The sequence below is a fragment of the Thalassophryne amazonica genome, chromosome 6, assembly GCF_902500255.1.
Source record: "Thalassophryne amazonica chromosome 6, fThaAma1.1, whole genome shotgun sequence".
Taxonomy (NCBI): domain Eukaryota; kingdom Metazoa; phylum Chordata; class Actinopteri; order Batrachoidiformes; family Batrachoididae; genus Thalassophryne; species Thalassophryne amazonica.
Window position 1 is genome coordinate 3,072,912 of NC_047108.1, and position 24,894 is coordinate 3,097,805.

Sequence of the window (24,894 nt, forward strand, 5' to 3'; positions counted from 1 at the left end):
CAGCTTTTCATTCTACATTCAGGCTTCCGCCGACTCCCAGAGCTGCATGTGCTTTTGCAGTTGAGGGCCAGCTCTCCCAGCAGCCTGCCTTTCGGGAGCCTACAGGCAGAACCCCAACAACTGAACGGTTTCACAGAGGTTCCAGTAATCTCGCACAGAGGTCCTCAGGGATGCAAGGCAGAGGTGGTCGGGTCCGACTGCCAACGTTTGGCCCCCAGCCGTTTTTCACGAAATCAACTCAGCCACTGGGAGGCTCAAGTTCAAGACCCATGGGTCATTTCAACCTTGTTCGAAGGTTACAGAATTCAGTTCAGATGTCGTCCTCCAAAGTTCAATGGGGTGAGGACACTGCGCTATTACAACCCTAACCCTAACCCTAGGGTTGTTTCCGACTCGGTGCAGACTGCCGCCCTACAACGGGAGATTTTGGAACTCCTGGAGAAGGGGGCCATAGAGCCAGTTCACAGTTCAGACCAGCTCAGGGGGTTCTATTCAATTTACTTCCTTGTTCCAAAGAAGGATGGCGGCTTTTGTCCTATCCTCGATCTCCGATGTCTGAATCGTTATATCAAAGTGCTGCAGTTTCACATGCTCCGCATAGTAGATGTCCTTCAAATTATCACACCAGGAGACTGGTTCACAAGTGTCGACTTAAAAGACGCGTATTTCCATGTGCAACACATAAACGTGCTGGAGCTTCGCGTTGTGCGACTGGCTCTCAAACATTTCCTCCCGGCCCTGAGAGGAAGACATGTTCTTGTCCGGTCGGACAACACGTCAACAGTCTATCACATAAACCATCAGGGGGGCACCAGGTCCAATCACTCACTGGCAGAAACTCTGAGGCTTCTCTCATGGGCGTTGCCTCGCCTTCAAAGCGTCAGAGCAGTTCATCTGCCCGGCGTACAGAACAGCGCTGCGGATTTACTCTCCAGACAGAAACCACCACCGGGAGAGTGGAGACTGAACCCGATTGTGGTCCAAATGATCTGGCAGAAGTATGGTGTAGCGGAAGTGGACCTTTTCGCTTCATGCACCTCGACACATTGCCCATGGTGGTACTCCCTCTCGGAACCAGACAGCCCGCTGGGACAGGATGCATTGGCTCACCCGTGGCCGGATTGCCTCCTTTATGCCTTCCCTCCTCTCCCGCTGCTGATGTTGACACTGCACAGGATAGATCAGAGCAGCCACAGGATGCTGCTGGTTGCTCCATTCTGGCCGGGGAGGATTTGGTTTCCCATGATTTACAAACTCCTCGTGGGGGAACCTTGGGCTCTCCCGGAGAGGAAGGATTTGTTGCCACAGCTACAGGGGAGGATTTGGCACCCTCACCCAGAACGCCTTCAACTGTATGTGTGGCCGTTGAGGGGCCGGACTCCTTGTTAAGTTCTTGTGACCAGGCTGTTGTTCAGACTATCCTAAATTCACGTGCTGCTTCTACCAGGGCTTTGTATGACAACAGATGGAAGCTGTTTGCGCGGTGGTGTGAGAACCAAAAGTTAGACCCGGAGCATTGCCTTGTGCCTATTCTCCTCAAATATTTACAAGAACTGCTGGAGAAAGGACTTTCTGTCGCTACCTTGAAGATTTATGTTGCTGCAATCTCTGCCCGGCACATCTACGTTGATGGCCGGTCAGTGGGTTCACACCTCTTAGTGTGTAATTTTTTGAAAGGTGCTCTACGTTTGTGGCCTCCAAGGCTTGCACGTGTACCTTCATGGGACCTTCCTCTAGTCCTGGAGGGTTTAAGCTTATCCCCTTTCGAACCAGTTGAAAGTGCTGATCTTAAATGGGTGTCAGTGAAGACTGCCTTTCTACTTGTACTGTCTTCGGCTAAGCGGGTGGGAGAGCTCCATGCCCTATCAGTCACTGGGGACTGTTTGCGATGGAATTCTGATGGATCTGGGGTTACGCTGTGGCCTAATCTGTCCTTTTTACCAAAGAGAATTTCAACCGTTCATGTTAACCAGCCAGTTTCCTTGGCTGTGTATGCCCCGCATTCTGATCCAGGATTATCTGTTTCACATTCCCTGTGTCCTGTCTGAATGTTGAAGCAGTACATTAGTGCGACTGCCGGGATCCAGAAAACAGATGCCCTGTTTGTGTGTTACAGTGATCACAAAAGAGGCTGTGCTGTCTCAAAGCAGCGACTCTTGCACTGGGTCGTGGATTCCATTTTACAAGTATACAGGTCCAGAGGTCTTCAGCCTCCTAAGGTTACGTGCCATTCCACCAGAGGGGTGTCCACCTCCTGGGCTGCACTGAGAGGTGTCCCTTTGAGAGATATTTGTGCTGCTGCTACGTGGGCTTCGTCCTGTACCTTCGCCCGCTATTACAGACTGAATGTGGCTGCGAATCCTGCGGTGACTTCGGCGGTGTTGTGTGCCTCCACTCCCCACTGCTGATGCTAGGTGAGTGTGACTCTTCTTGACCTTGTTTGTATAAGTCATCCAGGTGCTAAAGCACCGCCCTCTGGCGGTCAAGAGGAATGAAACAGAACAAGAGTTACGAATTTAACTACAGTTCTATGAATTCCGTATGACCGCCAGAGTTGCTTGTCACTCAGAGTCTTGCGAGTTCATTCCGAAAAGAAGCGAGCGCTGGGTGTGTCTGGTATATAAAGACAACCAGTGATGTCACCCAGGTCACATCCAATGGCGTGACTTTTTTGGTATATACTCTCGACCTCTGTGCTGCGAACATGTAGTTATCCAGGTGCTAAAGCACCGCCCTCTGGCGGTCAACGGGAATTCATAGAACCGTAGTTACATTCGTAACTCTCGTTACGTGGACAGTGCGCAACAGCTGGAAACTGAGAAGGTGCAGAGCGCTGTTGGGGATATGTTCACTGAACCAGGTTTCACTGAAACAGTGTGGCTGATCTCCCCAAGTCTGAGTTTTTTCTGGTGGGGAGCAGGAATAATTCATCTGTCTTGTTTGACAGAGAGCATAGGTTGGTGGTTGACGTTGGTGGATAGACGCAAGTGCCATGCGCAGCCCCTGCTGTCTCAGCTTCACGAGTGCGCCTGCTCGCTTCCCCCTTTGGCGTCTTCTGTAAACTCCAAGCAGGGCTTCTGGTCCTCCAGTCAAAACGTCTGTGAAACCCTTTGGTTCGGTGAAAACCAGTGAAAAAGTTCCAACAAATGACAGTCAAATGTTTATGAGCTCTTCTCTGGAGTAAGAGAGCAGAGGTGGCAAGCAGAGTGCAAAAAAACACAAAATGCGCAGAACCGAGGCAGCCATCTGCAGTGCCATCTTAAAAATTTACAGGCATTCCCAGGGTGGGACCAACCTGTGATTACTTGCCATTAATGTGCACAATGTTTAATGACAGATTATGAAAGGACAGGAAACAAGACACTGTCAGTAGGAGCTTTTACTTCAAGTTTAACGGAACCAAAGTTCAATTGATTTGTTTCAGTCCAACATCCTTCAGTGACATTCCTGTATCACCAGTTAGCATGCTAATATCACTGTAAGACGGCTTTTAAATCACTTCTGTGGTTTTATCTGCTTACAAAAAAAATGTTTTTAGGTTTAGAAGTGTTTATTTCTCACAAACCTTTACAAACAATGAGAAAACATGTCAAACATTTCAAATGTACACAAAACTACAGCTATTTCAGACAGTTTTCTGCCATCTTGGTTTATTATGTTTGAGCAAGCACTCGGCTGACATCACGGTGCCTTCACTGTGATTGGCAGGTGCAATGCTGCATTGCTCAGCATGTAGATAAAATATGCTTCTCGTCTGTTTTGGCCCCACCTAGCTGGTGGCATAGTGATTGTTGTTGCGTGTCGCAGCAAAATGCCCACTCTGCTTGAAAGTGAGTGGCAAGGCATTGCTTTGCCTCTGTCGTTTGTAGCAGAAGTAGAACTACTCACCTTTACAGTAGACCAGTGCTCTTTTGCAGTCCTCTTTCCGAAATCCAAGATCAAGCAGACTTCCCAGGCCCTCTGCAAACATGAAATGAAGCACAGCTGTATGACCTCATGACAGTGATACCTTTTGTGACAGCCATGATGCTTGATGTTCTCTAACCCTATAAGTGCCAAGGAAAGTGGCAAGGTGTTTCTCTTTTGTTCAACATTGTGATGTTGTGGGAAATTCTGAGAATAATATTCTTATTCTTGGCCACTGTTTGTGACTACAGCTGCTTTCCAAAGTGAATCAATCATGTGATCCTTCAGGTGAGTTTGTAAATCTACATAAACTCAATTTCAGAAATAGCCCACAGGCACTGTAGCTCACCTGGATAATACAAGACATCTAGAAAAATGGGCATGGCCAAACTCCAAAGGTTGTATCAAGGCAAAAACAAGAAAAAAAAAATCTTAAAAACCTGTCAGATATGTTTGGAGCTGCCTACTAATTACCCTTGTACCAAATTTCAGCTCAATATCTTTAAAAACTGCTGACCAACGGCTCTAGGTAGAATTTTCAATATGGCCGCCATGGCAGCCATATCTGAAACCAGACCAAAACCTGAGAACAAAACCTGACTGATTTGTTTTTGGCTTTTCAGCACAAATGTTGCATGAATGGCTGAAAAAAAAGCTACATATAAGATTTTTAATTTTATTTAACCTTATTTACTCGAGTTAGTCCCATTGACATTGAGATCTTTTTTGCAAGGGAGACCTGGGCAATTACAAAGTTTTCAACTGACCTAACTTGCATGTCTTTAAATGTAGGAGGAAGCCGGAGCACCCGGAGGAAACCCACACAAACACAGGGAGAACATGCAATCTCCACATAGAAATGCCACAGGTGGGAATTGATCCCATGACCTTCTTGCTGTGATGGAACAGTGCTAACCACTAAGTTACCGTGCTGCCTAGATTTTCAAGATGGCCACCATGGTGGTCACATCTGAAATTGGATCAGAACTCCTCAAACAATCTTGGTGTCCTCCTGGGTAGGAACATGAACAGCAATTCACCAATTCAGCTTCACTCGTTCAGTGATTTCTGAGAAGATGATGTTTAAAGTGACAACTGGAAAAGTGGGTGTGATCACAGTCCAGCGGTCATATCAAGGTCAAAATTAAACAGTTCACAAAAGCAGTCATATATGATTTTAGGATTGCTGATTGCTACCCATGTAGCAAATGGCAGCTGAACTTTTGCATAATGGCTGACAAATGGCTCTATGTGTGATTTTCAAGATAGCGGCCATATCTGAAATCGAACCCCATGAACAAACTTTTGTCCTCATGGGTACAGCAACATGCACTGAGTTTCAGCTTCATTGGTTCAGTGGCTTCTGAGAAGACAATATCTACACACACACACACCACCACCACCTTTGGTCCAGGTGAGCTACAAATAGTTCCAGAATAGTGCCGTCTGGTCAGGATTGCAGACACGGCCGCTGCATGTGGCTACACATTTTCAAATATGTTCAGAAATGAATGCAAACAAACCAATTTTGTAAAGTGAAAAAAAAAAAAAGTTATTGAGCAACAGCAACAAAATGGTTTCATAAAACGAAATTTTAAAAACACACAGAAAAAAAAATCTATGCTGGACACTATTATCAGCAACCTTCGATAAATTTACAGTAAATCATTTTCACACCAGGTTTTCTTTACACAAGTCAGGGGATGGACACACGAACATTTCCAAGTTACTGTGGCCATTTACATCAGTTACTAAGAAATACAAACACTATGGTAAAAAAAAAAAATCACTATGGTAAAAAAAAAAAAAAGTCTGAAATTGATGTTGTTCGACTACTGCCAGTGCACATTATTGAAAGATGCCATCAAAACTCTTTTTTTTTTTTTTTTACTTTTTATGATGTGTTGAGGTCATGAAATTTAGGTTGGGTGTTCAATCACCTCTAATAGTAAAACTAACTTGGTGAATAAAAACTGAGTGACCATGCAAGGAGGCAGCTACTGAGGAAAGCCATCAAGACACCCGTGTCAACTCTGAAAGAGGGGGCTGTCCACCTCCAGTCACATCCACGTCTGTGGATGTGACTAGAGAAACTGAACACGGTGCAAATTTAGTCTACTGGATCACTAGTTTCACTCAGCAACTGTGGTAATAATAAATTTATAACTATATTTATATTATATATTTGTATCGAGTTAGCATGTATTATGAAAGACAAACCCACAGGAGAAGCACCAAGGGTCTTGTCTCTGGTGGATAGGAACTGGTGTAGTACCAAGGCACAGCATGGCATCCAGGTCCAAACCTCAAATTGCTCATGGGGATGGGTACCTGGAAGACCCATTCACTCAGTAAGAATGAACATCATCTACTGCTTTGAGAGAGACTGAAAAGTTCCACATTGCCATGGTTGCACTGTCTGAGGTTCAGAGAACTGGAAGTGGCCTGATTTCAATGTGTGGATGGACCAAAGACTGGCCTCATTGCCCTGGTGGGTGGGTACAGCAGGAGTAGTAGTTGTTGTGCCAGATCGGCTCCTTCTTATGTTGTCAAATTTTACCCTGTCACTCAGCGTATGACGCTCAAACTCAAAAGTTCTTCAGGGGCCTCATGAAAATTCAGTAAGGTTTATCTCCTATTACACATTCTAAATCTAAGGTGGAACTCTACTAATGTATACTAAGGTAATCCTAAATATTAAAAAAAAGAGAAATAGGGAAAAAAGGGAAGAAAGAAGAAGAGACAGAGCCAACTAGGTGCCTGGTCTTGAGAACCTGCGGTAGCAGTGGAGTGGTGGTGATAAGAGCCCAAGCTGGAAGGAAGCCTCTGCTGTTTTGCCCATGGACGGACGGCGCCATCGAGTGGTCATTTTATGGGACTGAACATTGGACAAAAGCACAATTTTTATGATTTATATTTTAGGAATTGAATGACTTTTAAAGCAGTTGTTAATAAATTATTTGTACTTTGGAACCACTTCTCGGTCTCATTTGCAACGAACCTGTGAGTCTTGAGTTGGAGTTATTTTCATTGGAGAATTCCCTGGGTGAATTTCCCAAGGTGGCACCAGAAGTCCGACCCATCATGTTTATTCATGATTTCCAACTGTTTCATGATTAAGATAACTCGTCTGCTTCACCACACCAGCATCACCTCTACATGTCAGCAGTGGAAGCTGTAGAGGCATGCGTTACGCCACGCAGGATTTTTGCGTGACGCACTGCACATTTCCATGATCTGAGTGTTAGCATGGATACGGACATACGCCATGTTTTTTTGTGCGTACTGACACTTTGTACATGAGGCCCCTGGTGTCATGTCAGTTATCTATTTACAGAACAACCACAGTCAGTGGTACCTCAGTGACGGGGACTTTTACCTCGCAGTTTTACTCTGTGAATGATGACTAACCCAGAGGTGGCACACAACTAGTCACAGGTGACTTCAGTGCAACTGCTAGTACCAACACGGCAGGCAGCAGCCACAATAAATCTCACCGGTAGCAACATGGAATCAGGCCATCGGGAACCATCTGTTTTGTGGGAATTTCCATGAAACTGGGCTGAAATTGCAGATATGAACACAAATGGTCACTATTTTTTCCAAAAGAAGCTTGCCACAAGTCATTAGGTAAACTTTAGCCATTTGATCCATTTTTTGTTACACTCCACCATGAAGCTGTGACAGGTGGTACAACAGAAAAATGCTGTGCTATGCAGTTTTGCAAATGACATTTACAGAGGCCTGTAAGTCCTTCAGAGTTGTCATGGTGTCTTTGTAGATTCCAACAATTGTCTCTTTCTTGCACACTTACTGAGTTTAGGGCACTGCCTCCTCTAAACACAGAGTTCATAGCTGAGTGGGATCACAGTTGGGCTACCAACATGTAGCCCTGGGTTTGTTTTCCAGTCATTTTCAATTTCAATTATTTTCATTTATATAGCACCAAAATCACAACAGAGTTGCCTCAAAGCACTTCACACAGGGAAGGTCCTAACCTTACCAGTCATGCTAACTATTTCTGTCCTATACCACAGTGACATATATACACACAGGGGTTATTTACTTCACAGAGCTACATACCCAGTGTGTGTGTGTCTTTTGGCTGAAGTTACCTGTGGATGATGCAGACATGTTTACTACAGATGTGGCATCAAAGTCACAGCTTGGTGGAGGGCTGGCAGTAGGGATGGACTTCGCAATGGCCAAAAAGAGCTGAATGTCGTTATAGGACAGACGGATGTCCAGTGCAGGGAACTGGATCTACCCCCAAGAAATTACATGCACAGTTAAGAGTCATGCAGACAACAACGTTTACCAGAAAATTTTTTTGCAAACCCCAAATCGCGAGGGCCATTGCTCAGAAAAATGAGGCACTCAGAAATGCAAAAGCTAAAGTGAAATGATGTGCTCATTGTTTGTCTCTTTGCAGATGACAAAGTGTTGACAGCTCATAAGGAAGAATATCTTCAGAATAGTCTGGACTGTTTCTAACCCAAGCTTGTGAGGACTTTCGACTGACAATCTGCCTTAAGAAAGAAAAAAAAAACATCATAGACCAGGATCCCAGTAGCCCACCAACCATCACCATAAACAATTATCTGCTGGATGTAGAGAAGGAGTTTACATTTCTTGGCTCAACAGTAACCAATGACCTCTCTATTCTATACTGTTAATCCCACTGTGAATATTAAAATACACCGAACCATTGTCCTGTATCATTGGTATGTTGGTATGTCGTTGTAGAAAAAAAACATGCACTGAGTGGAGTGGGTCGGATGACCGGTCCAAGATGGTGGCCTCACAGCTCGTCAGCGCCAATAGGCAGCAGCAGCCAATGCTGCGTCTACTCTTTATACCATCTATGGTGGTACTGAGTACACGGTGCCTCCGTCAGTCTGAAGGGCTGCAACACAAAGCGTCGCAGGAGCAGGATGTGCTCCGACAGTCCATCAAAGAGAGAAAAAAAATCGTATTTTACAGAAGACAGGTTGTATTTTTGAAGAATATAGTTTCAAGGATAATTTTATTTATCTAAGATGATGTGTGCAGAGCATAGTCCCAACATGGCTGCTGAAATGTTGCATCTCTAGTAATTATGGTACTTGCATGTCCAAATGCCCTGGCCTTCCCATGAAAAAATAGATCACAAATAACTGACCCATGTAGTGCCTCGGTGCAGATCTGTTCCCCCTCATGCACAACTCTCTTACTGCAAAGTCTGAAATTGATATCGTGCGACTACTGCCAGCGCACATTACTGAAAGATGCCATGAAAACTCATTTTTTACTTGTTATGATGTGTTGAGGTCATGAAATTTATTTCAGGTTGGGTGTTCAATCACCTTAAATAGTAAATTAACTCCCTTTTGGCTGTTCCCTTGTTTCACTCAGGATTAAATTAATTTAATTTAAGATGAGCATTTAACCACCTTTCACTTTAAAAATAGAAAAATAAAGTGGTGGACAGTTACTGGAGGGGAAGGGGCCTTCCAACATGCAGACAATGTAAGACCACTGGGTTCTGTGTTAGTGCAACGCACTCAGTACTACAACTAGCAAAGCACAGAAATGTCTCACAGCTACAGTACAGCCACACCAGCCAGGATAAGAGTTTCATACTTGCAGCCACATCCTTGTACCCCCCTAAAAGAACAACGGCCGTAAGTAGCAGTTTCAAGGTGTAAATGTGGAAACTACATGCGAGTGTAGTCAGGAGGTATTCGCCTGAAAACGAGTCTTTTGTAAATAATCAAAGGTTAAAAATGCTAAAGAATAAATCTGTATGTGCAAAACTTCACTTCCCCACATGACAGTTTAGTATTCTACATGTCTGCTGACCTCCAAAAGTGTGGGAGAGTCCTCCATGTTGAAGGCGTCAAGCAGGCCGGAGCTGGCTTTGGTACGTTGGACACCCGCACAGCTCCACTTGGACATGTCACTGGATCGATGATGGACAGCGCTGTCTCCTGCTCATTGCCCAGGCCGACAGGAGAACACCTGAAAGGACCAAACACCAATCAACCAAAATGTACCAAAACTTTGGGCTTTTCAACATTTTTTTTAAGTGAAAAAGACATTTATGGAGTTAAATTGTCTCATTAATAAATGCCAGAGGGTGATTTACAAATAGTTATGATTTGCACATGTTTTGTGATCCACAAACACAAATTTCTGATTTGTAATTTAGAATCAGAATCAGAATCACCTTTATTGTCTTGTAATTTGCATTACAACGAGATTTGAGTGCAAACTCCAAAAAGGTGCTTTCCGTGGCGCGAGTAATTTTTAGCCAATATAAAAGATAGTGAAATTTAACGGTAAATTATTCAGAGTATATGTACAACTATATAAAACATAAGGTAAAATGAAATAAAATAAAATGTGGACCAAGTAAAATGTAAAACGAGAATTATATACAACTGTGGAATCATACTGCACGGGATATTGCACATGGTTTACAGATATTGCACAAGAAACTTGAAGGTGCGGATTAGAGTGATTTGTTTTTGTTCAGTGCAGTGATCGCTCTGGGGAGAAAGCTGTCCCTGAGTCTGTTTGTCCTAGTTTTGATTGACCTATACCGTCAGCCGAAGGGTCGTAGGTCAAACAGGGTGGTTGCTGGGGTGGGATGTGTCTTTGCTGATGCTGGCAGCTCTGCTGAGGTAGCGAGAGCTGGCGATGTCTTCCAGTCTGGGCAGAGAGCAGCCAGTGATCCCCTGGGCCGTTTGATCACCCTCTGCAGCGCTCTCCTGTCTGCTGCTGTGCACCCCCCGTACCACACTGTGATGCAGTACGTCAGGATGCTCTCGATGGTGGCTCTGTAGAACAACACCAGCAGCTTCTCCTCCAGATTGTTCCTCCTGAGCACCCTCAGGAAGTGGAGTCACTGCTGGGCTTTCTTCACCACCACTGTGGCGTTGGCAGTCCAGGAGAGGCTGTCAGAGAGCTGCACTCAGAGGAACCTGATGGAGCTGAACCCTTTCCACCCAGTCCCCTTGGATGTAGAGCGCGGGGCTGGGTCAGCCCAGTTCTTCCTGAAGTCCAAGATTATTTCTTTTGTTTTTGTGGTGTTCAGCGGCAGGTTGTTAGCTGAACACCATGCTGTCAGTCGATTGACCTCGTCTCTGTAGTCAGTTTCATCCACCCTGAGATGAGCCAAATCACGGTGGTGTCATCCACAAACTTTATGATGGTGTTTGTGGGATGGTCGGAGAGCAGTCGTGTGCAGGAGGGAGGGGGCTCAGTACACAGCCTTGAGGGGAACCGGTGCTGAGTGTGATAGTGGAGGAAAAGGTGGGGGCCAAATTTCACAGAATGTGGGCAGTCGGTGAGGAAGTCCTTGATCCACTGGCAGATGGGGGTGGAGATGCCCAGATGTGTCAGTTTCTGGACCAGGATCTCCGGGATGATGTGGTTGAAGGCTGAGCTGAAGTCCAGGAAGAGCATCCTCACATAGCTCCCTTGGTGCTCCAGGTGGCTCAGCGCGGTGTGGATAGCGTGGTGATAGCATCCTCTGTGGAACTTGTGTGTTGGTTTTTACAAATAGATGTGTATTTGTAAATACGTCATTCTTTCCATTTGTAAAAAACAAACAAGCAAAAAAGCATTTGCAAAACTGAAAATTCTGTTTGTGAAGTGGGAATCAGCATGTTGGTCCGCTTTTCACACTCCCATCCAGTAGATGGCAGTGGTTCTATGAGTTTTTGACTGGGGTGATAAGACGAGTCTGATTTCCCATAATGCCTTTGGCGTTTGTGTTGGTTTAAACGCTCAAACCTTCTTTATTCTTTGTTCTTTTCACTTGTAAAAATTACAGAGTTGTTGTTAATGTGGTGAGAAACTGTCCGGAATGAGTCTGTTTATAAATGAAACCATGAATGAAAGTGCCTTGTGTTTGATCACTCCTGATCTCGGAGGCTGAGGGTTGTGCCGCACATGTTGGAGAGGAGTTTGGGTTCTTCATTTCCAGTCTTTTGCTCTGCAGCCAGAACTTCGCTCACAGGAATTATAAACTCCAATATTCAGATGGGAATCAACGATATCAAACATCACAAATAGGAGGGGAAAATAGCGGTGGAAGAGTAAGAAGTGTTTAGCATGAGCTCCCGTTTTTTGTTTACTATATAGTGGTGTTTTTACAATTATCTCTGCTAAATTCGACACCTGTTATTTTGTTAGTCTATCTTTACAGTGTAGCCTCCTTTTTCGTGTAATAATGGCATCCAGTTTGAGAAAATATAAAATATATGGGATCTGCAGCCGCTAGGCCTGATGCTACCTGCGATCAGTTATGCTAAGACTCTGCAAACCGCCATTATCAAAGTCGACCGAGATGGATTTCTCGACGCTGAAAACAGACATTCTAGCGTCAATAAAATCCAGTATTTCAGAGGTAATAAAAGCCGAAATGAAGGATTTGCTGGCGGAAGACCTTGGATTTATTAGAGGCGAGCTACAGGCAGTGCGGGCGGAAGTGGCGAGCGGCACCACGGCCCTTCGGGCTGATTTAGACCATGTAAAAGTTCGATTCAAAGACGTGGAGGACAGCTTGTCGACCTGGTCAGAGGAGGTGGTTTCTCTGTGCAGTGCTGTGGACTGAGATGAAAGCCGAGTTAACGGTCTTCGAAAGAAATATGAAGATATGGAGGGGCGCTTAAGGAGATGCAATCTGAGGATTATTGGCGTCCCCGAAACATCAGAGTTTAGCACTGCTACCCGCATTAGCTGAACTTCTCAAGAATCTACTGGATCTGGAAAACGCACCATGTATTGACCACTTTCACCGCCACGCCATGTGGAGGAAGCCGCGGGTCATTGTGGTGAAGCTGCATTACTTCCAGGAGTGTGCAGAGCTACTGCCGTGGTGCACGCCGTCATGGGCTGCTTCGATACAGAGAGGCGCCGGTCTTCCATCGCCTCAGATTACACAGCTAGCGTGGCCAAAGCCCGAGCAGCTTCACTGACGTCAATGAAGCTTCTTCGAAACAGGCGAGCTGTTCGGTACGGACTGTTGTTCCCAGCTCGGCTCCGCAATCACTTACGGTGAGGACAACATGAAGTTTACGGATCCGAACGTTGCCATGGAATATGTTCGGGAAAATATTATCTCTAGGCTGAGCAGAGACGACAGGAAGTGAAACTCTCATTCTCATCACATTTACAGGCTTCATTACTTTTTGAGCGAGTTTAGAGTCTCTTTTTTAACTATGTATTTAGGTTTACCACTAATAACTAATAACTATTTCTTAACTGATGGGGCAAAACGGGAGCCCAGCGTAGAGGATTTGTGTTTAAGAGTTGCTGTTATTATCTCCATGTTCATGTGGGAGATAGGGGTGGGCTAAACCGGATGTTTTTATTTGTGGTGACCTTTATGTCAGGTATCTTTGGATTCATGTGCATCAGGTGATATATTGTTTTTTGATCATGGCTGGTAATATGAAAAATACTAGTTATTCAAATGGCTGTCTAGTTAACTGTGTGAGCTGGAATGTCAAATCTCTTAATAGCCCATTAAAATTTCATAAAATTATGAGCCATTTAAGCAGCTGAGAGCGGATATTGCCTTTTTGCAAGAGACACGTGTGTGCTCTGCTGATAGTGTGCTTCTAAGTAAAAAATGGTCTGGTCAGTGTTTCAATCTAATTTTCAAATCTAAGTCCAGGGGGAGTAGCCATCATGATTAATCAGCAGGTACAATTTACAGTGTCTAGTGTACACTCAGACACAGCTGGACGTTATGTTGTTGTAGTTGGTAAGTTATATACCCTCCCAGTGATTTGGTATCAGTTTATGCACCAAAACTGGGAGTGATAATATATTTTTTTAACTCCCTTTTCTCAAAGCTGCACAAACATATCATCACACAGTCTTCTGATGGGTGGTGATATTAACTGTGTTCTTTCATCGCTCGATCGTAGTGCTGTGGGGGAAGATCAATTTGACCAAATCTGCTCATAGAATTAACTCCTTTTTAAAAAGTATGGTGTGGCTGATGTGTGGCGCTTTCGTAATCCTACCTCAAGAGCATATTCATTCTTCTCCTGTGTTCATAAGTCATACTCTCGGATTGATTATTTTTTTCCTCGATAAGCATGTTCTGCCGTTAGTGAGAGAGTGTGAATATGGAGCAATGGTCATATCAGATCATGGACCTCTCATTATGAAGCTGATGATCCCAGTAACACACTCTATTTACCGTCCCTGGCGCTTTAATTCGTTACTTCTGTCTGAGGAGATTTTGTTCAGTTTATTGTATCTGAAATCAAATTCTTTCTTGAAACTAACCAAACGCCAGGGATGCCACATTGTATTGTGTGGGAGACATTGAAGGCCTATTTGAGGGGACAATAATCTCTTACTGTGCTAATAAAAGAAAGATAAACTTGCTACAGTTACAACAGCTAACCAATGAGATACAATCCCTGGCAAAATGATGGAATCACCGGCCTCAGAGGATGTTCATTCAGTTGTTTAATTTTGTAGAAAAAAAAGCAGATCACAGACATGACACAAAACTAAAGTCATTTCAAAATGGCAACTTTCTGGCTTTAAGAAACACTATAAGAAATCAGGAAAAATAATTGTGGCAGTCAGTAACGGTTACTTTTTTAGACCAAGCAGAGGGAAAAAAATATGGAATCACTCAATTCTGAGGAAAAAATTATGGAATCATGAAAAACAAAAGAACGCTCCAACACATCACTAGTATTTTGTTGCCCACCTCTGGCTTTTATAATAGCTTGCAGTCTCTGAGGCATGGACTTAATGAGTGACAACAGTACTCATCAATCTGGCTCCAACTTTCTCTGATTGCTGTTGCCAGATCAGCTTTGCAGGTTGGAGCCTTGTCATGGACCATTTTCTTCAACTTCCACCAAAGATTTTCAATTGGATTAAGATCCGGACTATTTGCAGGCCATGACATTGACCCCTATGTGTCTTTTTGCAAGGAATGTTTCACAGTTTTTGCTCTATGGCAAGATGCATTATCATCTTGAAAAATGATTTCATCATCCCCAAACTCTTTTCAATTGATGGATAAGAAAAGTGACCAAAATATCAACGTAAACTTGTGCATTTATTGATGATGTAAGGACAGCCATCTCCCCAGTGCCTTTACCTGACATGCAGCCCTATATCATCAATGACTGTGGGAAATTTACATGTTCTCTTCAGGCAGTCATCTTTATAAATCTCATTGGAACGGCACCAAACAAAAGTTACAGCATCATCTCCTTGCCCAATTGCAGATTTCGAGATTCATCACTAAATATGACTTTCATCCAGTCATCCCCAGTCCACGATTGCTTTTCCTTAGCCCATTGTAACCTTGTTTTTTCTGTTTAGGTGTTAATGATGGCTTTCGTTTAGCTTTTCTGTATGTAAATCCCATTTCCTTTAGGCGGTTTCTTACAGTTCGGTCAAAGACGTTGACTCAGTTTCCTCCCATTTGTTCCTCATTTGTTTTGTTGTGCATTTTCGATTTTTGAGACATATTGCTTTAAGTTTTCTGTCTTGACGCTTTGATGTCTTCCTTGGTCTACCAGTATGTTTGCCTTTAACATCCTTCCCATGTTGTTTGTATTTGGTCCAGAGTTTAGACACAGCTGACTGTGACAACCAACATCTTTTGCAACATTGCGTGATGATTTACCCTCTTTTAAGAGTTTGATAATCCTCTACTTTGTTTCAATTGGACATCTCTCGTGTTGGAGCCATGATTCATGTCAGATCACTTGGTGCAACAGCTCTCCAAGGTGTGATCACTCCTTTTTAGATGCAGACTAACGAGCAGATCTGATTTGATGCAGTGTTAGTTTTGGGGATGAAAATTTACAGGGTGATTCCATAATTTTTTCCTCAGAATTGAGTGATTCATATTTTTTTCCCTCTGCTTGGTCTAAAAAGTAACCATTACTGACTGCCACAATTTTTTTTCCTGATTTCTTATAGTGGTTCTTAAAGTCAGAAAGCTGCCATTTGAAATGACTTTAGTTTTGTGTCATGTCTGTGATCTGCTTTTTTTTCTACAAAATTAAACAACTGAATGAACATCCTCCAAGGCCGGTGATTCCCATAATTATTGCCAGGGGTTGTATTACAATTAGACGCCGCACTCAGTCGCTCCCCCTCTCAAGATCTAGTGAAGGAACGTGTTTTACTCCAGACAGAATTTAATACTCTATCAACACAGCAGGCTGAGTATTTAATATCTAAATCTAGACAGGGTCATTACGAACATGGTGAAAAGGCTGGTCGATTGCTTGCACATCAGCTACGCCAGCATTCAGCCTTATCAAACTATTCCAAAAATAAATGACAATCAAGGCAAGGAATGTTGCGATAATGCTGAAATAAATCTGTGTTTTAGTTAATTTTACCATGCCCTGTACACATCAGAATCCACCAGTTGATTCATGTGAATTAGAAAAGTTTTTTTAGCAACCTGGAGCTTCCCTCAGTAAATCCTGATTTGGTAAATGAGTTGGAGAGAGATATCACTGTGACTGAAATTGTTGTAGCAATCGTAGATATGCTAATTGGAACTCCCCGGGCCACGGATGATTTTCCCATTGAGTTTTTAAAAACTTTTTCACACCAGCTTTCACCTCTTTTATTGTCAGTTTTGAAGAATAATTTTCCTCTTCATTATTATCACTCTCTATGCGGCAAGCTGTTATATCATTGCTACTGAAGAAAGATAGAGACCCCTTAAACTGTAGCTTACATCGCCCGATATCTCTCTGGACACTGATGCAAAATCCTGGCAAAGGTTTTAGCAAGGCGTCTTGAATACGTGTCCCCACGATTGTCTCATCTGACCAGACAGGGTTTGTAAAAAACCATCAATCTTTTTTAATATCAGGCGACTGTTGATGTTTTATATACTTCTGCTCCACCCAGTCATAAGAATGATGAAGTTGTACTCTCGCCGGATGCTGATAAAGCATTTGATCGTGTGGAATGGAGATTTCTCTTTAAGACCTTAGAGTCTTTTAAATTTGGCCCTAAATTTCTGTTGTGGGTAAAAACTACTCTATTCATCTCCAATGGCAGCAGTACGCACTAATAATAATTATCTGGCTATTTCAAATTACAACGTGGTACAAGACAGGGATGTCCACTCTCTCCTTGTTATTTGCAATCGCAATAGAACCACTGGCAGTAGCGCTACGTAACAACTTACTTATTAAGGGCATAAACCGGTTTGGCATGGAACATAAGGTTTCTTTATATGCGGATGATACCCTTTTATACATTTCAGAACTACTTGCTTTGCTTCAAGAATCTGGGCGAGTATCTGGTTATAAGGTTAATCTCCAGAAGAGTGAGCTCATGCCTGTGTCCTCTTTAAATGCAAAACTTGAGGGCAATGTCCCATTTAAAATTAACACTAAAAATTTAAATATCTCAGCATTGGGTAACAATGAGACTATAAGGAGCTTTCAGAACTTGCAAATATTTTTGAAAAAATCTTTTTTTTTTCCAATTTGAATAGTCAGTTGTCCAATTTATTTGGAATAAACAGCACCCTCCGAATTGGCAAAAGGATCTTACAGATGCCCTGTAGTCTTGGTGGTATGTCACTGCCCAATTTTATTGTTTATTACTGGGCAGCGAATATTAGAGCCTTATTATTTTGGTTAGAAACAGATATCTCCCTAGATGGGTGGCTCTGGAAAAAGCCTCACTCACATCTAGCTCTGCATCTGCTTTACTTTGCTCTCAGTTACCATTTACAAATCCACTCTCAACCTATACCTGTAATCCTGTTGTAACGCACACACTGAAAATCTGGAATCAGTTCAGGAGGTCACGTCACTTTACAGAACTACGTATTGTTTTTTGCCCCAGTGTCAAATAATCACACGTTTGTCCCTTCTTTGACTGATGCAACTTTTAATACCTGGACTCTTAAAGGTATGCATTCACTTTATGATCTTTATGTAGATAATATCTTTGTCCTCTTATGATCAGCTGGTACAGAAATTTGGTCTCCACTCTTCACATTTCTTTAAATATCTCCAAGTCAGACATTTTGTGAGGTCCAAACTATGTTAGTTTCCCTTTGTGTCCCACTAAGAACTTGGTGGATATCGATTCTGGAGTGCAAACTTTCCAAAACGGACACTATGAGACGAGTTTGGACTCCCTTAAACACAAATGGGAGCTGGACTTGGGTGAAACCATATCAGATTCCATGTGGGGAATCATTATCAAGAACATTTATTCATCTTCAATATGTCTGAGACATTCTGTGCTTCAGTTTAAAGTCAAGGACAAACTGTCAAGTTTAAACCTGACCTGGACCCGGCCTGCAATCACTGTAAACAATCCCCGGCCCTCACTGGTTCACACATTCTGGACCTGTCCAAAACTACACGGTTATTGGCAATCTGTTTTCAACACACTTTCTGCAATCTGTGGTAGGACTGTCCATCCATCTCCACTGACCTCTCTGTTTGGTGTTGTCCCTCTGGAGGCCCTATTCAGTAAAAAACAGAAGGCTATGATTGCGTTTTTCTCTCTGTTGGCCAGGAGACTCATTCTCTGCCAATGGAAGGATCTACATCCACCTTCATATGGTCAATGGATGAGAGAGTTATGTACCATATTCATTTGGAGAAGATCAGATATACTGTAAAGGATCTGTCAAGGTTTATCTTTATACATGGCAGCCATTCTATCTTCTTTTGAGAGTTTGCCTGCAGATGTTTTAGTTTAAATACTATCAGGGTCTGTGATGCATACAACCCCTGGCAAAAATTTATGGAATCACCGGCTTTGGAGGATGTCATTCAGTTGTTTAATTTTGTAGAAAAAAAGCAGATCACAGACATGACACAAAACTAAAGTCATTTCAAATGACAACTTTCTGGCTTTAAGAAAACACTATAAGAAATCAAGAAAAAAAGACTGTGGCAGTCAGTAACGGTTACTTTTTTAGGACCAAGCAGAGGAAAAAATATGGAATCACTCAATTCTGAGGAAAAAATATGGAATCACCCTGTAAATTTTCATCCCCCAAACTAACACCTGCATCAAATCAGATCTACTCGTTAACATTGACCCTATGCCATGACCAGTGTTGCCACAGTACTTTGAAAAAGTAATCCAAATTACTGATTACTGATTACTCCTTAAAAAGTAACTTAGTTACTTTACTGATTACTCAATTGTAAAAGTAACTAAGTTAGATTACTAGTTACTTTTTTAGTTACTTTTCCCAGCTCCCGACAACAACCCTCTGCCACCTCAACATGACAATGATACCTGTTTTGCCCAAAACTCACTTTATAGTCACCCTTCTTGACTTCAATGAAAATAAATACTTGTTTTATGAAAGTAAAATAAAGACCTCTTTCTTGACCTCATATTTAACTGTTGACAGCACTGTAACAGTAAAACTTGCAATTTCGAACCTACATTGTTTATAAACTGTAACTATTAAATTCCATTCTAGCATTTTTCTAACATTTAAATTCTCTCTAAATATTTTACTTGTCGAAATTAATATTATTTTAAGTAGTATTAGTAGTTGTAGTAAAAAAAAGGCTTCAAAACTGGACCTTTAATCTAGGGGTGTTTGTGGGGGGCACATCCCTCCCCCATGCCCCCATTCCATCTGGATTCGCCCCTACTTTGGCGTTGAGCACAAAAGAATGGTAACATTTATTTATGCAGAAAAACGTGACCAGATTTACAGGTAAGAAAGGTTTTATTGTGTTTTCACATCATGTGGTCCTCAGAAAGAGAGTTTAGGTGCATTTGAGTGGAAAATAGTGTTAGTTGTTGACGGCGTCGCGGAGGATCAGCTGTTTTAAACGTGCAGATACGGAGCGGCCTCAGCTCAGCTCTAAATAAAGGAGGAAAAAAAGTATAAAATGTCTTTGTAAAGCTCAGTGCAGGTGTGCTGATCACCGTGCTTTAAGAAGACGACGAGTCGAGCAGCTGCAAAAAACCATGGATGAAAAGCTCACAGCTCACTTAAAGTGTGCAGTTCAGTCGAACCCCGACCCCCTGCCCACAGACCAAGTTTAATGCTGCTATCGACCCACAATGAAAAATAATAGTAACGCACAGTGACATGGAGAAGTAACTTTAATCTGATTACTGATTTGGAAAGATTAACGCGTTAGATTACTCGTTACTAAAAAAAAGTGGTTAGATTAGAGTAACGCGTTACTAAGTAACGCGTTACCGGCATCACTGGCCATGACATTGACCCTATGTGTCTTTTTACAAGGAATGTTTTCGCAGTGTTTGCTCTGGCAAGATGCATTACATCTTGAAACATCCCCAAACATCCTTTCAATTGTCCCAAAATATCAACGTAAACTTGTGCATTTATTGATGATGTAATGACAGCCATCTCCCAGTGCCTTTACCTGACATGCAGCCCCATATCATCAATGACTGTGGAAATTACATGTTCTCTTCAGGCAGTCATCTTATAAATCTCATTGGAAAGGCACCAAACAAAAGTTCCAGCATCATCACCTTGCCCAATGCAGATTCGAGATTCGTCCTGAATATGACTTTCATCCAGTCATCCACAGTCCACGATTGTGTTTCCTTAGCCCATTGTAACCTTGTTTTTTTCTGTTGAGGGTGTTAATGATGGCTTCGTTTAGCTTTTCTGTATGTAAATCCCATTTCCTTTAGGCGTTTTCTTACAGTTCGGTCACAGACGTTTACTCCAGTTTCCTCCCATTCGTTCCTCATTTGTTTTGGTTGTGCATTTCGATTTTGAGACATATTGCTTTAAGTTTTCTGTGTTGACGCTTTGATGTCTTCCTTGGTCTACCAGTATGTTTGCCTTTAACAACTTCCCATGTTGTTTGTAATTGGTCAGAGTTTAGACACAGCTGACTGTGAATAACCAACATCTTTTTGCAACATTCCGTGATGATTTACTCTCTTTTAAGAGTTTGATAATCCTCTCCTTTGTTTCAATTGACATGTCTCGTGTTTGGAGCCATGATTCATGTCAGTCCACTTGGTGCAATAGCTCTCCAAGGTGTGTTCACTCCTTTTTAGATGCAGACTAACGAGCAGATCTGATATGATGCAGGTGTTAGTTTTGGGGATGAAAATTTACAGGGTGATTCCATAATTTTTTCCTCAGAATTGAGTGATTCCATATTTGTTTCCTCTGCTTGGTCTAAAAAGTAAACCGTTACTGACTGCCACAATCTTTTTTCTTGATTTCTTATAGTGTTTCTTAAAGCCAGAAAGTTGCCATTTGAAATGACTTTAGTTTTGTGTCATGTCTGTGATCTGCTTTTTTTCTACAAAATTAAACAACTGAATGAACATCCTCAGAGGCTGGTGATTCCATACTTTTTGCCAGGGGTTGTACTAACATACGGTACTTAAGATTGAGTTTGTGTGTTTCTTAGATGCCTGTAACAGTTTAAGTTATTATTATAGTTGATCTGGTTTAGAAGGGGTGGGGGCGGAGGGTTATTTTAAGTTTGTGTTCTTTGTTTGCTTTGTGTGTAAAAATGGAAAAAAAAAAACTATAACAATAATAAACATACTTTGATTAAAAAAACCATCACAAAATACGGTTAAAGGTTTTGATCAATTAATCTGAATAATTTACTGAGCCTACATTTTGTAGCTGCCACAATTATTGCTCACAGAGTTACGCTGCTCTCAAAATAAAAATGCTTTGTCGGTGCTGAACTGTTATTGCTGCGAAGGTTTGCAATCAACGGTTAGGTTGAAAGATCAAGACATAACCCACATATCCCACATGTAGGGAACTATTCAGTTAAAATACAACTTATATAAAATAGATCTTGCAGTCGATTCGCAACAAGGCAAGTTTTAAAAAACAGTTAAAGTCAAGTATATTCAGTCAGCTAAGGGAAGAGGATCACGCCATCTTTTTATTTATTTTTATTTTTTAATGTGATTTCTGGTCCAAAAGACAATTCTTCTAGTCATTATTTTCTTGTCCACAATGTGCACAGTTCCGAAACTACAAACTTTCATGTTAATTTAATCATGTAATATCATACAAAGCCGCTGAGCTTGCTGGTGATTTTTCCACAGTTCTGGCAGCTGACAGAAACTGAAGGCGGGTGTCAGGTCCTTCATGATGCCTCATATTTTCTTGATTTGTCTGGACTGAAATAAATGATGAGTATTTCATCATATTGACTGTGTGATACCTCAGTGATATCAAAATAATTTACGACTGGAAATAAATGTGAATTGTCTTAAACAATGAGTTTTGTTGTTCAGCAAAAGAATGTGGTTCTTCAGGAACAATATCAGGATCTCCACGATTAATGCAGGCCAATATTTCTTTGAAATCCTGGGGAAAAAAATAGAAATGGCTGAAGTGAAGCCTGCGGCCTTCTGATAGTGCACACATCTCTGCATGATGTCACTGGAGTGACTAAAAGCTCCCCATATATATATATATAATATATATATATATATTATATATATTATATATATATATATATATAAATTTTCAGGCTGTAATTTTATTTTTTCCAAAACAGAGGTTATTCATGTTTGAGAGGTGACTTACACATTTTTTGAAGTGTAAATATGCAGATATGACTCAAGGAAACATTTTATATTTAGTTGTAACTTTGTGGAACAGCATTCCCTCATCATGTGGTAAATGCTCCAAGTGTTTATACTTCAATAAGTTAGTTGATTGTTGAGATTTTTTTGTGCAACTGAGGGTGTTCTGGGGAAATACGTTAGTTGATTGTTGTGCTTTTTGTGTCAACTGAAGGTGTTGTGGGGAAATAAGTTAGTTGATTGTTGTAATTTCTTTTGGGTACCCTGAAGGTGTTCTGGGGAAATAAGTTAGTTGATTGTTGAGATTTTTGTGTCCCCTGAAGGTGTTCTGAGGAAATAAGTTAGTTGATTGTTGGAATTTCTTTGGGTACCCTGAAGGTGTTCTGGGGAAATAAGTTAGTTGATTGTTGTGATTTTTGTGTCCCCTGAAGGTGTTCTGAGGAAATAACTTAGTTGATTGTTGGAATTTCTTTGTGTACCCTGAAGGTGTACTGGGGAAATAAGTTAGTTGACTGTTGAGATTTTTTTTGAGTAGCCTGAACGTGTTCTGGGGAAATAAGTTAGTTGACTGTTGAGATTTTTGTGTAGCCTGAAGGTGTTCTGGGGAAATAAGTTAGTTGATTATTGTGATTATTGTGTCACTGAAGATGTTCTGGGGAAATAAGTTAGTTGATTGTTGTGATTTCTTTGGGTACCCTGAAGGTGTTCTGGGGAAATACGTTAATTGATTGTTGTGATTTTTGAGTCCCCTGAAGGTGTTCTGGGGAAATAAGTTAGTTGATTGTGGTGACTTTTTGTGTCCCCTGAAGGTGTTCTGGGGAAATAAGTTAGTTGATTGTGTGACTTTTTTGTCCCCTGAAGGTGTTCTGGGGAAATACGTTAGTTGATTGTTGTGACTTTTGTGTCCCCTGAAGGTGTTCTGGGAAATAAGTTAGTTGATTGTGTGACTTTTTTGTCCCCTGAAGGTGTTCTGGGGAAATACGTAGTTGATTGTTGTGATTTTTGTGTCCCCTGAAGGTGTTCTGAGGAAATAACTTAGTTGATTGTGTAATTTCTTTGGGTACCCTGAAGGTGTTCTGGGGAAATACGTTATTGATTGTTGTGATTTTTGAGTCCCCTGAAGGTGTTCTGGGGAAATAAGTAGTTGATTGTGTGACTTTTGTGTCCCCTGAAGGTGTTCTGGGGAAATAAGTTAGTTGATTGTGTGACTTTTTTGTCCCCTGCAGGTGTTCTGGGGAAATACGTTAGTTGATTGTTGTGACTTTTGTGTCCCCTGAAGGTGTTCTGGGGAATAAGTTAGTTGATTGTGTGACTTTTTTGTCCCTGAAGGTGTTCTGGGGAAATACGTTAGTTGATTGTTGTGATTTTTGTGTCCCCTGAAGGTGTTCTGAGGAAATAACTTAGTTGATTGTTGTAATTTCTTTGTGTACCCTGAAGGTGTACTGGGGAAATAAGTTAGTTGACTGTTGAGATTTGTTTTGAGTAGCCTGAACGTGTTCTGGGGAAATAAGTTAGTTGACTGTTGAGATTTTTGTGTAGCCTGAAGGTGTTCTGAGGAAATAGTTAGTTGATTATTGTGATTTTTGTGTAGCCTGAAGGTGTTCTGAGGAAATAAGGTAGTTGATTATTGTGATTATTGTGTCCACTGAAGATGTTCTGGGGAAATAAGTTAGTTGATTGATGTAATTTCTTTGGGTACCCTGAAGGTGTTCTGGGGAAATACGTTAGTTGATTGTTGTGATTTTTGAGTCCCCTGAAGGTGTTCTGGGAAATAAGTTAGTTGATTGTGTGACTTTTTTGTCCCCTGAAGGTGTTCTGGGGAAATACGTTAGTGAGTGTTGTGATTTTTGTGTCCCTGAAGGTGTTCTGGGAAATAAGTTAGTTGATTGTGTGACTTTTTTGTCCCCTGAAGGTGTTCTGGGGAAATACGTTAGTTGATGTTGTGATTTCTTTGGGTACCCTGAAGGGTGTTCTGAGGAAATAAGTTAGTTGATTGTTGGAATCTCTTTGGGTACCCTGAAGATGTTCTGGGGAAATAAGTAGTTGATTGTTGTGATTTTGTGTCCCCTGAAAGTGTTCTGAGGAAATAAGTTAGTTGATTGTTGTAATTTCTTTGGGTACCCTGAAGGTTTTTTTGGGGAAATAAGATAGTTGATTGTTGAGATTTTTTTGTGAAGCCTGAAGGGTGTTCTGGGGAAATAAGTTACTTGATTGTTGTGACTTTTGTGTCCCCTGAAGGTGTTCTGGGGAAATAGTTAGTTGATTGTTTGATTTGTGTGTAGCCTGAAGGTGTTCTGCGGGGGAAATAAGTTAGTTGATTGTTGTGATTTTTGTGTCCCCTGAAGGTGTCTGAGGAAATAACTTAGTTGATTGTTGGAATTTCTTTGTGTACCCTGAAGGTGTACTGGGGAAATAAGTTAGTTGACTGTGAGA

At 41.8% G+C, this 24,894-nt stretch overlaps 1 protein-coding gene and 1 long non-coding RNA gene across 2 annotated transcripts in view; one reads left to right on the forward strand and one right to left on the reverse strand.

Moving 5' to 3' along the window:
* vps13d (vacuolar protein sorting 13 homolog D) overlaps positions 1-24,894 on the reverse strand; it is a 535,261-nt gene that overhangs the window by 257,531 nt on the left and 252,836 nt on the right. Inside the window, 6 exon segments of the mRNA XM_034171656.1 lie at positions 3,889-3,963; positions 8,022-8,169; positions 9,748-9,801; positions 9,803-9,844; positions 9,846-9,890; positions 9,892-9,906. Of these exon segments, the coding sequence (XP_034027547.1) occupies positions 3,889-3,963; positions 8,022-8,169; positions 9,748-9,801; positions 9,803-9,844; positions 9,846-9,890; positions 9,892-9,906 (379 nt within the window).
* Positions 12,832-24,894, forward strand: part of LOC117511764 — a 71,392-nt gene continuing 59,329 nt past the window's right edge. The window contains exon 1 of the long non-coding RNA XR_004561074.1: positions 12,832-12,951. This is a non-coding gene — a long non-coding RNA (uncharacterized LOC117511764). The remainder of the gene's footprint in view (positions 12,952-24,894) is intronic.